This window comes from Fringilla coelebs, assembly GCF_963513975.1.
Source record: "Fringilla coelebs genome assembly, chromosome: Z".
Taxonomy (NCBI): domain Eukaryota; kingdom Metazoa; phylum Chordata; class Aves; order Passeriformes; family Fringillidae; genus Fringilla; species Fringilla coelebs.
The window spans coordinates 21,435,534-21,450,600 of NC_140031.1; the positions used below are offsets into that span (position 1 = coordinate 21,435,534).

The following is a 15,067-nucleotide window of genomic DNA, read 5'->3' on the forward strand; positions in this document are numbered from 1 at the left end:
TTGAAGAAGGGGAAGGAATTTATATACATTGTCTGATGGCGTATCTAAATGTACAGAAGAGTTAGCTTTACAGGTTACTCAAATCAAGTGGTTTGAAAAGCTGAAACATAGGATGAGGTGACTGCCAGGAAAATCAGGCTTTCCCGGAACCTTAGGAAATGCACTTGAAATTGCTTGTGACTGTGGGTTATCCTAGTGGGAAACAGTGATATGATCTACTTTTCCCTACATGCAGATGGTGAAAGAAAAAGATTGAATTCTTAAGTTCTGTATTATTCAGACCTTGGAGGATTAAACCACAAGATGAGAAAATTACTAGCAAGACCAAGAGTAACCTCGGGCTTTGGAAATAACAGCACCTTCAGTAGTCTCTTAGGTATTTCTTTCACAGTGATGTTACAACAAATTTACTCATGTCAGTTTGTTAGTCTGTATTACAAGGAATCTTCATGGAAAAACAGGCAATCTAAACCTAAGAAAACACTCCTCTCACCCCCCTGCCTCCAGGCATATGTGCCTATGAAGCTCTTCCAGTAATTTTAAAGAATTTTGTTAACAGATGCAAATTTAGATCAAATATGTTTTCTTCAATGTTCTGAATTAATCTGTTGATTTGGCAAACTGTCTTTGATATGCTTTGTGCCAGAAGTTGTGGAATTGGAGAATGAGAATTCAAGAAACTATCCAGTTTTGTGTTGCCCATCTGGTACGTTTAGGAATTTGGCTTTTCTAAGGGATTGAGAATTGTTCATAGTAATAGAGGGAGACAGATCCAAATTTCATTTTCTGCAGGAAGAAGTAAGACAGGAAGATCCTGAATACAAAGTAACTTGCTGTAAATTTGCTGTTTCTCTGCTTATACTGACAGAGGGGAGGACAGGACCAGGGTTCTAAAATCATTTGTGATAGTGAAATGAAAGATAATTGATTTCCTGCAGAGTTCTGAGTATGCAGCTCTGAGATAGTGTATCACTGTATAGATCCTATAAATGTGCACTAAATGTAGGCAGTCCTTCTATTTAAAGTTTTTTTCAAGTGTTTGTAATACTTTATCCTTAAATACATTGTCATATTGAAGATAGCGAAAAGAATCTGTCTATTCAGAGTAAAATTATTTCTGTGTGTAAGATAGGATGCAAATGGAATGAAATTTCAATGCAAATAAGGTTTTGAATGTGAAATTTGAATGTATGTATCAGAAATTCTGAAATAAGTTTATTTAAAATGTCTTCTTGGACTCAGAAGAAATGTTTGTAACACAAGAAAAGGTATTGTAAAAGTAATTATAGGGTTTGTAGATATGGATTTACATGTAAAGACAGCATAGAATAGGATCGTAGAATAGAATGATTTGCGTTGGAAGGGACTTCAGAGATCATCTTATTTCAACTCCCTTGACAGAAGCAGGGACATTTTTCACTAGACCAGGTTGCTCAGTGTCCCATCCCATCCAACCCAGCCTTAAATACTTCAGGGGAAGAAGCATCCACAGCTTCCCTGGGCAGCCAGTTTTCTCCACCCTCACAGTAAAGACTTTTTCCTATCATTAAATCTAAACATAGTCCTGTCCACCCCGTGTCCTATCCCTACTTGCTCTTGTAAAAGGTCCCTCTCCACCTTTCTTGTACAGCCCTTCAGGTACTGGAATGCTGTAATTCGGTCCCCTGAAGATGACTATACAAATTTAGTAGAATTCTCTTCTTCTGGATCTTAACTACCTGTCCTAGATTCTTCTCCTTCTAACTCCAGAACATCATATCTGTTTCTAGGGTGGATTGGTAGCACAGGGAACATTCTTTCTCCTGCTCTGGGCTGAGACAAAAGTGTGTTCTCCTTTGCCTTGTGAATTAGCTGATCCTACTTGCTTGGGTTGGATGTTAATTTACCTTCAGCTCCCAAGGATTTAAGGGAGGGTCATCACCCTGCTAGCATCAATGGTCTTCTCAGATTCCCAGATGGTGCCCTGGCTAGTCAGCACTTTATGCAATGAAGCTTGTCTATCTGGGCACATTTGCACCCATGGCACTCAATTCTGCCTTTGGGTTCTATCAGGGCTCCCACATTCTGGCGTTCCCTGCAGCTGTTCAGGTGTAGGCATCTACCTGAGGAAGCTGTAGCCTCTCTGTTTGGGTTTGATGCTCAGCACAGCAGTTTTAAGGGGTAGACACCAACTTTGTTGCCAGAAAGGTTTGCTGCATGTTGATGTCTCCATAGGATGAAGTGGCTCCTCCTCTGCGCCCTTCCTCGTGGATTGCCATGGAGACCCCTGTGCCACTTCCTTCTAAAGCCCCATGTCCTGTTCCTCACACTCCCAGTCACTCACACACACTGGACCTATTTAAGTCTCTCATGATTGCTTGCCCCTAGCTACTCCCTTCTCCACTGCAGAACTGCTCTCTCTTGTTTGCAAGAATGGCAGGGACTTCACTGTTTCCTGGCAGTTCTGATAGGTCTCTCAGCTGTTACTCAGTTTTCCCTGACTCCAGGAACCTCCTGCCCAGCTCAAACCTAGTGTTAAGTCCACCGAGAATTTACCTGTAGCTGCTGGTGGTGTCCCCACTGTCACTATGCGCCTCACTAGTTCAGCAAAGGAGAAACTTGTGTCTTTATTTTTTTAACAGGGTGTGCTTTGAGTGACAGTTGTCATGTAATAGCAAAAAGTGACTGGATGTGCAGCACTGATTTTGCAGTCCAGGGTAGTAGGGGACAGGACAGGGAAAAGCAAAGCAGCTTCCAATGGTTACATTTTGTGCTTCTCTGGGTACTTGATGGCATTCCATCCATGAATTAGACATGATTGAAAACCATCTAACCTTGGAAATTGTCCAAAACAGCATTATGACCACAACTATCGTCAACAACTCTGCTAGTGCTCCACATTTTGCAATTTTACCCTGCCCTGGCATGTTTTACTTTAGGTAAAGTAGTGTGTCAGGCATGTCTTTAAGAAGCCTGTCTGAATTACTCAAGAATTACTGGCCATTCTTTTTTTCCATAGAGCATGTATTGAGCAACCCGTCTTGCTACTCATATTCCTTCTCATTTACATTATGTAAGAGACATGGCTAGAACAGGCTTAGAGAGACCTTTCTCTAAAAACTGAAGATCTTACAAATGGTTTGAGGAGGAATGCTTGGAAGATTCTTAAATGTTTGCTACACTGTCTTAGCTGTGCTGGGACATGTGTATAAAAGCAATAAAAAACCCCAACCCACAAACCCCAAAACTGTAATGAGAAAGGTGTTACTGCTGTCCTACAGATGAGCCTTGCATCTCATGTAAACCTGAGATGCTGGCGGGTCTGAAACCAGCTGCAGCAAGGAAAGAATATGGAAAGGGGAATGAATGTTCACAAAGTAAGGGTAGGTGAGTCAGTACTGTGCATTGAATTGTTTGGGTTCTAATACACAACTTACTTCAAATAATGGAAAGTGCTCATTTTCATTCAGAAGGTATGCAACATTAAATATGTAAATACATAATTATGTAAGAATATAGGCTGTGACTTATACTTTGTTTTCAGTTTAAAATTTCAGATTTTGAAAACAGATCTTCATATTCTTTGAGACATTTGTGGCATATATTTTTTTAAATATTTTACTATGTTAGATCCATATGTGCTTGTAAGACAGTTGTAGCAGAGGCCTGAGGGGAAGAACAAACAACAGCTTCTCTTTTTGTGGTGGAGCTGCTTGCCCAGAAGTTAGACCAGGATAAACAGACTAGGTGAGGGAATACATTTGGTAATTTCTTCATTTATATTGTAATGGTAATTTGTATTCATGCAAACTGAACCTATATGTTTGCCTGTGTGTTCTCTATACTTGGAAGGGTGCAGAGTGGAGTAAGTGCACAGGAGGCTGTAGTTTAATGTATTTTGCTCCAAGAGAGCTTTTTAGTGTGCCTGTGTGTTGGAGAGAGATTTTTCCCCTCACATTTTCTACAAACTGGGAGATCTAGCTGCAGACTCCTTTGGGAGCATCACCTGTACAGCTTCTAGAGGTCTCACATGTGTTAGTGATTTTCTTGCTCTGTTCATTTTAGGTATTGAACCAAAAATTCTTTTTGGTCCTATTTAAGCTTAATTAAAATTTTTCTGTGTAAGAAGAGGTGTAACTCTCTACGAATACTACCACAAATCAATAGATACTGCCAGTTCTGTATAGCAGTGGTGGTTTCTATAACTGATGTCTGGACGTGCTAACTTTAGCGTTTGTTTCTGAATTAAGTATGAGCTGCAGAGTGAGCCCCCATCTGCATTAGGGCTGAAGCAGGAGCATACAGGGCTGTCAGCACTGATCGATTGCTGCAAAGGATTCTGTTAACAGTGGATCTGACTTGCACAATTTTTTATAGATATGGAATTGCCAGTATTTGAGTGAAAAAGTCTTACCTGATGGAGAGAAAAAAAAAGTCTCAGTTTTTTCTCCTGCTGTGCAAGTTACAGTGATCCTAGTGATAGGAGAGGATTGTGCTGTATAGCGGAGGAGATGAGTGTAACTCCAAATGGTGAGGGGGACCCCTGTTATACTTACAGTCCTTAAGCCAGGTGAAAGGACATTTGAACACACTTGCTGTGATAGGCTATGCAAAAAAAAAAAAAATCATTGCTCTCCAAGGGGTTAGAAATCAGGTGAAATTCTGTATTTCAGTCATGTTATGTGATCAAGAACTGAGGTTGATTGCCTCCAGATTTGCGTTTGTTAACCCAAAATCCCTGTATGACCTTTTTGGTATGTCCTTTGGGCATGTGCCACAGCTGGTCTTGGATCGTAGTTGAATACCACAAGGTTAGATAGTGAGATTTTGCCAAGTAGAGATCTGAATGATGAATGCTTTCTGCTTTTGGCCTAATCCAGACAAGAATTTTAAATTCTTCTTCCTTACCTTACTGCCAAATGTTCTTAAACATTCTTTCAGAGATTTTTTTTTTGTTTGGTTTGGTTTTTATTTACACTTTTGTTTGGTCTTTTTGTTTGTTGTTTTGGGGGTCTGTTTTTGTGTTTTGTTTTGGGATTTTTTAGGGGGGTTGTGTGTTTTTTGGGGGGTGGGTGGGGGTTTTTTCTTGTGTTTTTTTTTTCCTTGTTGGTTGGCTTTTTTGTTTTGTTTGGGGGGGCGTGGGGTGTTATTGTTGAGGGGACTTGATGTTTTTGATAAAAACTGGCCAGTGAGTTTAAAAGTGCTTGAAGTCTGGGAAAACAGGGAGGAAAGAACAGTCAAGTAAATGCTAAAAGATATTACATAAATCTAACTTCTCTGGTAAACTACACTACAAAAAGTAGTGCTCCCAATTCAGTTTGGATCTGGTGGTCAAAGATGATCAGCAAATTGTGTTTTCTTCTATTGTGTTCTGCAAATGTTCATGTCCACAGGCACAATGGTTTGTATTTTTTTGGAAAACAGTGAACATGAGCGATAAAAAATTTGAGCATTGAAATGTGTTGGGCATAGTGATTGTTGCAATGTAAAATATAAAATTAATGATGTGTTGAAGAACCTGTCCATATAATGTTTTTCAGTGAAAGTAGAATAAGGCTGCAACAGATGACGTGAGCTGTTGTGCTGTCTTCTGTAATCCTTGGGTATCAGTGTACAGAGAAAGCAGTAAAAACCCCAAAAGAAAAAGAGGATTTAGAAGGAATGTGGATCTCAATTTGCAGTACTCATCTAATGAGAAGCTTATGGAAGGATTGAGTTGGCTATCAAATGAATTAATTAGCACAGTGTTAAAAATGAGTGAGGGTATATGTGGTCACAGAATCCCTTGAGATTTTCTGAGCTTCCTTAATGAGGGAGAAAGTTCAGAATATTGAGGATAGATGTAAAGCAGAAAAACAACCAACAATTCCTCTTACAAAGCACTCTGTACAACCCCATTTTCCTCATATCTTTTTCTCATGTCTCTCTGTCTTCTTATTTATTCTTCTTTCTACTTGCTTCTTGAATTTTTATTGGTGGGAGAAATAAAACAATACTAATCCAACAGTAACTGCATGTTTCTAGCATGCAGAAGGAGTATAGCTGAGGAAAAGGGAATGGTCAGAACATTGTTATATAACCAGTCAGTAAATGCAACTTCCAATCAAGTGGTAGAGAGTAGCAGTCTCCTAGGGTTTTTTTTCCTAGTTTCAGAATGTGTATAACAAATATTAGGTATATTTCATGCTGTCATTCTCAATATGATGCTTTTTTGAATGATGGCTGTTTATCTGTACTAAAGTACTGAGTGAGTTTGGTTAAGATGGTATGTACCATAATGATTCTGGCTTGAAGAAAAAGCAAAATTAAGTTCCCAGGCTCCCTCATTGTTAGGTTTCTCATATCAGTTGGATTTCTGTTATTAATTTGTTGTTAAAACTGTTGCTGTCTCTTGCCCAAGGCATAGTCAAATAGGGGACTACTGTAGTGTCCTCTGATTATGTATAAAAGCCTGCTGATTTAACATGTCTGTATTTGGATAGCTAATATTTTATTTGGCTGTTGTTTTGAGACTAAGCTTAAATTCTCCTCTCTCATAGATGCGCTATGTGTTTTGGTTTTTAGGTAGTTACCGCAAATTTAAGCTTTCTGTGCTTCCATGAGTTCATGACACAGACAGTGGAAACTAATATTAATATTACAAAAACAAGGTTTAATGTGTTGGATGAGAATCTTTCATCCAAAGACCAAGCCAAGGCTAGTAGTGAGACCATCTCTCAGAAAAACTAAGTTTAGAGAATCTCTCAGCATGATTCAAACAGCAAGACTAAGGGCACAGAGTGAGTCTGAGACATAAATTTGCCTCCAAGGAAGACCTTAGCAGTGGTTTACTCTGATTAGTGTAAATGCTTATTTTAAGAAGGTAAATTTGTATCATCAGCAATAAAGAGGTATTAATTTATTTTTCAGGCACCAGAAGGTCACTTCATACAAATCATCTGTAAATTTATTTCTACAGGCTTAGAGTATTGTGTCATGTTAGATGCTTTCCATGTATGGATATTCCTTTTGTTAAATGAGGTTTATTGCTACAACTGGGATTAAGATCATGTATATTTAAGTTTCTTGGAAGTGTACTTCTCTTTGTACTAAGAGTATATGACAGCAATAAATAAGGTGCAGTTCTAGTCCGTCTTGGTAGTTTCCTAATCTTTCTTGGACTCGAAAATAACTTTAGTGCCTTACAGAAATTAAACTTCATAACATTATAAATGATACCTTTTTAATTTTGATTTTGTACTGAGTAATGGAAATGAATTAAATTAGTATCCCATTGCCATCTTCTGCTTTGACTCCACTCACAGACCCAGTAAACTTCACATGGCTGAACTCACACGCGTGAACATGCACTCACACATGTGTATATATATATGTGTGTGTGTGTATATATATATATACATAAGCTATATTTTTATTTACACCTGCGCGTATGCATAAACCTGCCTGTTACTCAGGAAGCATCAGAAATGTTGGCCTGTTTTACCATGGATGGTTCTGTTCCTCCTGGTCCCTTCTGCTTCTGAGTTTAGCAAGTCATTTCCCAAAAATGTCCATGATACTTAGGTGTATTTAAACTCCTGGATTTAACTGAATGTCATATTTTTTTCTTGCCTTTCACCTTTGAGTAGCAGAGTACAATAAGTCAAAAGTAATAGTTTCAATGGTAGTATGACAAACAAATTCCGGTCAAGAAAGACCTAAAAGTCTGTTTTTAAAGAAATGGTGTCACTGCTTTAGTTGAATTTGTGGAGAAGTCAGCACAGTAGCTTTGCCACTCATTATCACCAACTGGTTAAAGTTTGTATTTTGTCACTGCTTTACTTGTCTACTGCCATCTCTTAAGTCCTAATATACCAGACCAGTCTTGTTACTGCGCAAACACAGAATCAAGCTTTAAGCTAACTTCAAATATTCTGCAATTTCTTATGTAAGTAAAAATGCTACTTAGCAGCTAATGCTTCACCACGTGTTCTCAGAACAGATGCATGAAGTTCCACCTGCCAGCCTGAATGGGAAGTGATGTTGCCCTTGTTCTCTCTGCAGCTGGACTGTTAATGTTTTTTCAAGCAGCACAAAATTCCGTGCTGTCACTAATCTACAAACAAGCATTCACAGAGTGTAGTTCCTTCTTAGTGGTCTTGTTCCCTGGGTTCAGTTGCACTTTCCACATACCTGATAAAGCACTCACAAATACAGTTAACAGGCATTAACTCAAAGACAAAGAGCTAAGGTTTGGTATCTGGGGGAAAAAAAGTAATTTTAAACAAGCTTTATTTATTAGCATATGGGGTTTTTTTGCTGCAAACAACAGTGTATTCTTATTCCAAATAGAAAGATACCAGTATGAGTGGTAATTGTATTTAGGACAATATATTTAAAGTAACGATACCTGTCCCAGGGTATAAGAACATGTTGCAATTGCAAAAGCAACAGCAGTTCTAATAGCAGTGGGTTTACTTTAATTTTTTTTTTTTATGGTATATATAGTAAAGATGGAGGTAAAGGTTTTGCATGGTAGAATGGTTCAATACTGATTTTCTTCTGATGTGATGGATACCTGTCATATTCAAGGCCTGCTTTATCAGTTTCTGACAAATAGAGATTTGACAGATATGTGGAATGCAGCTCCACTCTGGCATTTTCACAGATAATCTTGGAAAAAAAGGAGGTTGCTTATTGTTTTAATTTTCAAACATAAGTATGCCTGGAGCATTTTTTGTCCTTCTCTCAAATGATCTAGAAGCTTACAGCAAGCATACATCACATTTTGGGATGGATATCTGTTCAGAACTGTGAAGCTGTAAAAATACTTAAATATTTGAAGCCTTACCATTTTGTGTGGATGTTATAAAAGCCATGGACTTGATCAACAGATCCCACTGGAAACTTCATGCTACCAAGTGATTGCCTTTTTAAAAATAAATTATATCAGGACAGAGGTTCTTAAGTACATTCCAAAGCACAAGTACTTCAATATTTGGCAATAAGCAATGGGAATTTAGTGTAGTGTGCATTTGTAGCTTGTGAGCTTCCTGCTAACCTGAAACGCTTTAGGAATAGTACAGTAAAAAAATGATCTTGTGTAGGAGTGTTTCTTTAATGAAAACTGTATGTAAAATGAGACATCAGAAAACCAGTTCACTAGCTGCTAAATGAATCAAAGTTTTTACAGCTAGTGGTTTCATGTGCATAATTTTTATGGACATGGTGGAATCTAATAATTAAAGGCTGTTTTTCTACCCCTTTCTGCATCTTGCAGGCATACAGGAGTTTCCAGAAAATATAAAAAACTGTAAAGTCTTGACAGTTGTTGAGGCAAGCGTAAATCCAATTTCAAAGTAAGTTTGTAAATTTTTTGATGTTTTATATTTTGTGCAAATACTACTGAGTCTTGAATTTGCCCCAAGACATGTGCCAGCCCTTGGAGGTGAGAACAGAATTCCCTGAGAAATACTTTCATTAACCTTGTTGCGCTGTGATCCAGTATAGCTATCTCATTAAAGTACTTTGCCAAAGTTAATAGGCTATATGAACTATCCTTCATTACACCATGTAGCTTTGTCAGCTTCTTAAAATCCATCACTTCTCTGTGACTGTAGAGAAGTGTGCAAAGAGTTTTCTTAATAACAAAAATGAATTCTGGTTTAATATGCATTTCTGCTATAGTGACAAAATTAATTTGCCAGAAATCTCCACTGCCAGAGATAAAACATATCTCTTCTGGGGAAAAAAGGGGTAGTGTATTTTAAAATTTATCCTGTTTTTCTAATTAATGCTTTCTTCTCATTACATGTCAGGAGATCACAAGTTCGTTGCAAGACTCCATCTATTTGTAGTTTTTATTGCCTGTAGACATTGTTCTGAATACTTAAAATAATTTTGAAACTTATCTTATACAAAACAACTGTCTAGCGTGACTTTAAAAAGTTCGCCCCCTTTTTTTTAATTTTATCAATGTGTAGGACTTCGTTACTCTACTCTTTCTTAAGAAAATATGACTTAATGCCCTGAAAATAATTGAAACAAAGGTACTATGTTATTTTACTTCTATATAGGCTGCCAGATGGATTTTCTCAACTGCTAAACCTAACACAGCTGTACCTGAATGATGCTTTTCTTGAGTTTTTGCCAGCCAATTTTGGAAGGTAAGTTGAACATGAAACTTTATATCTACATTAGTTTTAAGTTCTGCAGAGCAGTTTCTTCTAGTTCTGAAGCAAACTGGGTACTGAAGAAAGGAGAAAAGTGCACATAGCAATTTGCAATAGTTACAGGGGGAAAAAGCCCTGAATCTGTATCAGCAGCTTTTAATTCTGACTTTTGAAGGACAGACAGAATGTTTATGAAGGGCGTAAAATTCATTTACATTCTTGTTTCTTTTCCAACACTAGTATGGTAAGTAAGGAAGTATTTTTGAAATTTTTGTTGCTTGTCATGTAGTAATTGGAGTGAAGCAAATAATGACAACTGTAATTCCACTTGTTCTGCCTGTCCTGGATCCACAAATTACTTCATGCACAACTATAACTCTCAAGTCCTTTATTGTCAGGAATATTTCTGAAAAACCTGGCGTATTTATGGTGCATTCTGACTATGCAAAACTGTTACATGTTCATAGCTTCAGTACAAGATAAATACTAATCTGCTATCTCTGTAAAACAGATTATATCTTGTGAGCAAAAGTGAAAGGGTAATACTCATAAAAGGAAAACTCCTAGATGAGCATAGGTTAAGCTGTCCTTATCACACTGCTTTTAGCCATTTCTGCAGTTTTCCCCTCTCCATTCTTATTTTATACTCTTTTCTTCTAGGTTGTTGCTTTCCTTACCCCTCCCATGTCTAGCAAGCATCTCTTTCAGAAAATACAGCAATTAGTTAAGCAATCATGTTGCTGAGTGAAAAAAAATGCCTTAGGCCATATAGTTGTATTTGGGTCAGCACAGTTTGCAAGAGATTAGCACAGCCCCCAAACAGTGCTGCAGCAGTTGGGCAGATGAGATGAACAATGGAACATAAGCACAGGTGCTCTCCACTAGTGACCATTAATTTATTAGTCATCTGTGATCAGAGCGGTTGGCTTGCTCTTCTCTGTTACCAGGTTAATTAATGACTAAGAACACCAGATCTTCTACACATTCAGCTATCAAAACAGCTGCTTATTATGCAGATGCATTATTGTCATGCTTTTTTTTCTGGTGCACAAAGTTTGCATTTCAGAAGCCTTCATTAAGGTTGTTGGAGTTCTAATATTTGTCTGTGCTTTTTTCTGTTTTGTTTTTTAGTAGTCTTAACTACTAAATGGCAAGATTTTCATAATTAAAACAGGCACTACAGATAAACTTGAAGAGTTGAGGTTGACACAGGTGATAGTTTAAGTGGCTAATCTTACACATAATACACATTAAAAATTCTCATAGTTTTTTTGTCACTGTCAGCTTCTGTAATGCTTAATGGTTAGTGAAATGGTAAAGTCATTAATTACTAGTATCATAAGAATAAATCAATTACTGAAGACAAATACTACAATGGTGAGCTGGCTTTGAAGTTATCTTGATAGTTATGAAGAATTCTGTCTTGTTTGTTAAAATCTAGTGATTTGCAGCATCCTGTTGTATACCTAGGAGAATGAATTTGAAGTATTCATGTATGTAAGTTTACCTTCCGAAATAGTGTTGATAGAAAGTATAGTGTTCTATAGGAAGACAGTGTTTAGATCAAATAAATTGGAAAGCGATGGAACATTAAAATACCATTTTAAAGTAAGGTTCAGACTCCTCTAACATTGAATACTTCTGTTCTGTATGTGATGGGACTGCTTTGACATCCCACAATTTTTCATCTAAGTATAAATACTTTCTAGTGCAAAATCTTTTAACTTCTGCTTCAGAATATGGAAATACTTCTTTTATAAACAAATAAAAGCTCTCCTATAAGCTGTTGAAATATTTAATCTCATACATGACTAAGGAAGAAACCTTCTGTTTCTTCCAGTTCAGTGCATTTTTTTTTATTATTACTTGTTTAGGAATTTTTTTATTACTTGTCATTGTTTAGGAATATACGAAGTAACTCAACTCTGTTGCCTGCTGTTACTGGCAACTATTGTCAATAATAATGTCTCCTAAAAGCTAAGCCAATACATGTTACAGCTAGCAAGGTTTTTATGCTCTGTGTGTCAGGTTAGAAACCCGATTTCTTACATCTCTTTCTCTCTGAGTGTTCATTGTTTCTACAGTTTAATTGCTGCCATTTCTCATTAATGTTGTCCCCCATTCTCTCACCTGCTGTATTTGTAGTGTTCTCACATCCCTCAATTTACTAGACTAAACAAAATTCTGCTTTCTTCTGGTGTGGTAAGTTTTCCTTTGTGTCTGAGTATATTAATATATCTTGGAACAGGTTGCAGTTTTAATTCATGACAGAGGATGATGACATCTATAGCTATATTTAGAATTTGAATTGAGGTCTCTTAATGGCTTGTACAGTGTCATGATTATCTTCTTGTTTCTCTTGGAAATGTCTGTGGTTATGCTCCAGTGTTCCAATTATCCTTTTTGCAGCTGCCTAGTGTAATTTCCTACATGATTAACTGATGTGTTGGACAGTTCAGTTAAAAATGGCTGATGCCTACAAGGAAATCCTAAGTAATTGGCTTGGTGCTATGGTATCTTGTCCTTTTTTCTAATTTTTTTTTAGTCCTTAAGGCTGTACAGGTTTTTCCCCTCCTATGGTGTCTTACTAAATCACTCTATTGTCATGACATAAGCCAAGTAAAATATTTTTCTGATCTTAAAAGATTGCTATTAAAAAATATTGAACAGGGTAGTCCTAGAAAGGGTCTTTGAGCACCTCTATCACTACTAACCTAACACTCAGCCTGATGGTTAGGAAAGAAATTTTTTATTATGGAAAGCACTTTTAGTATATCCATGCAGTGTTTTATTAGATTTATCTCCATGCTTTATTTTCATCTTCAGAATTTTTGCTAAAGATTTTCATAACTATGAGGTCAAGATTGTGCCATCTTTTTTCCCCTTTTTTTTGTGAGTACTGTATATTGGCTGTCTTTCAGTGATGTTATTCTTGTCCAGCCTCTTCGGTTTACTAAAAGTCACCAGACTTTTGATATGATATACCCATTCCTTTGGAATTCTCAGGTGACAAAGTGGGGGCTTTTCCTCCATTCTTAAATTGAAATTTGATTGCATTGATATTGGCACAGATTGTGGCATTAGCCTTCATGCCAGTGCACAAATACATGAGAATTATTATCCTTGCCTAAGAAAATCATATATGCTGTATCTGAATACATAATATATATTTACATTTAAATACACAAATATATAAGCAGAAAATGCTTGAAATTCACTTCTTGCTCAGTTTGGGACAGGATTTTAAAAGGGAAACATTTTTTACTAATGAGTGTTTAGGATAAACCAGGATTTATCTTTAGTGCAATTCTAAAAGTCTGGCAATGTTGTCTATAATGGGATATTGCTTCCAGAGCCTCTTTACTGGATGTTGCAATTAATTTGCTTTATATCTACTTTCTCAACAATTTGCAATTTGTAGTAGATGGTTTTAGTAGCATATACTTCAGGATTTTTTTTACATAAGTGTACTTTAAGATAAGTATTACTTATATATTATATAAGTAATAATAAAATACATGTGTGTGTGTGCATATGTATATAATATATTTAATATATATTTAGTTATATATATACACATATATATGTGTGTGTGTATATATGTGTGTGTATATATGTGTTTTGCAGAAACTTTTGTAAATGCAGCCTTCAACATGCATACTTTTTATTCTGCTTGCCTTTGCATTCTACTAACAATTTAAAATAAAAATATTCTGCTTTAGGAAGACTGCAGAGGATGTGTAAATTAAGGAACATCTCTCAATGCAATATTTTTATATTTCCAAGGAATTACTGCTTGTCACACAGCAAGTTTCGAGTGTACCTGCTATATGTTTCTTTTACATTTTTTACAGGTAGCATAGTTTATGAAATCAGATTTAAGAAGGATATTGATCTTCTGAAAAATTGTTCCTGTAGAGATTTTGTTTTATTGGAAAGTTGTGTTGTACTTAAAATGCATGCTAAGATGATTATGATTAAAGACCAATACTGAAAAAATAATTTTTAAGCTATTATACTTAAAATATATACTTCCAGTTGAATAATACCTGTTACAGCTTTGTGCATTTGTGATGTGCAGATAGTTCTGTGAAGAGTTTTTTCAAGTTCAGAAATCAAATATTTTTGTACCAGTAGGACAGACCTTTGCCACAGAGTGGCCCAGATAATATACATTCTGCCACTATGAATTCCATTTTTCCTTTAGTATAGGTGAATTAGTTCTTGATTTATTTTCCAAATTAAATGTCACTTCTTCACATCCCTTATTGCAATTCAGATACTCAGCTTGGATGGATGGTGGATGCTTAGCACCAGCAACTGAAAAAACAGCTAGACCTAGTATTTGATGTGCATTATTATTTTAATCTTGAATTAGCTCTTCAGGTCATAATGGAAGAGGTGACAACTGCATCAGTCCAGGATTTCTCATCAGTTGCTGGGAGAAAATTACATGTTTAGACACAGCCTGTGTCTCCCAGCTAGGAAAGGTTGAGAATGTTTTCCGAGTAGCTTCTGTGAAGCTCTACGCATAAGAAATTCAATATTTGTATTTTCAGTCTCTTAGGCCTAACTGAGGAAAGATTAGAACAGGAACAAAGTGACAAAGCTATAAACATTTCTGTCATCAAAGGCAATCTTTAAGTTCACAGAATTAGCTTATTGCAAGCATCACACAGTCAATTCTGGCTAAAGTCAGCAAAGTGTGGGTGTGCATATTTATAGATTAGCATATGAAGGGAGATTTGCTGCCATTGCATTCAGTGGAAATTTGACTGCATACATGGGTTGTGAAGAAAAAACTACAAACTGTGTAGATATCTTGCCTGTCATCAAAGCAAAACACCAGCTGAAGCTTAATGCAGTGCTTGGTTTAGAAATCAGAGCCCAAAATGTGCATTCATGTCTGAGGTTTCTTAAAGTTCTGTTTTGCTCTA

The 15,067-nt window shown here is 36.6% G+C and overlaps 1 protein-coding gene across 9 annotated transcripts in view; it reads left to right on the forward strand.

The window, feature by feature from the left end:
- ERBIN (erbb2 interacting protein) overlaps positions 1–15,067 on the forward strand; it is a 116,596-nt gene that overhangs the window by 60,626 nt on the left and 40,903 nt on the right. For all 9 annotated transcript variants that reach the window (XM_084225933.1, XM_084225932.1, XM_084225934.1 and 6 more), the window contains 2 exons: positions 9,239–9,317; positions 10,035–10,124. In XM_084225933.1, the coding sequence (XP_084082059.1) occupies positions 9,239–9,317; positions 10,035–10,124 (169 nt within the window). The remainder of the gene's footprint in view (positions 1–9,238; positions 9,318–10,034; positions 10,125–15,067) is intronic.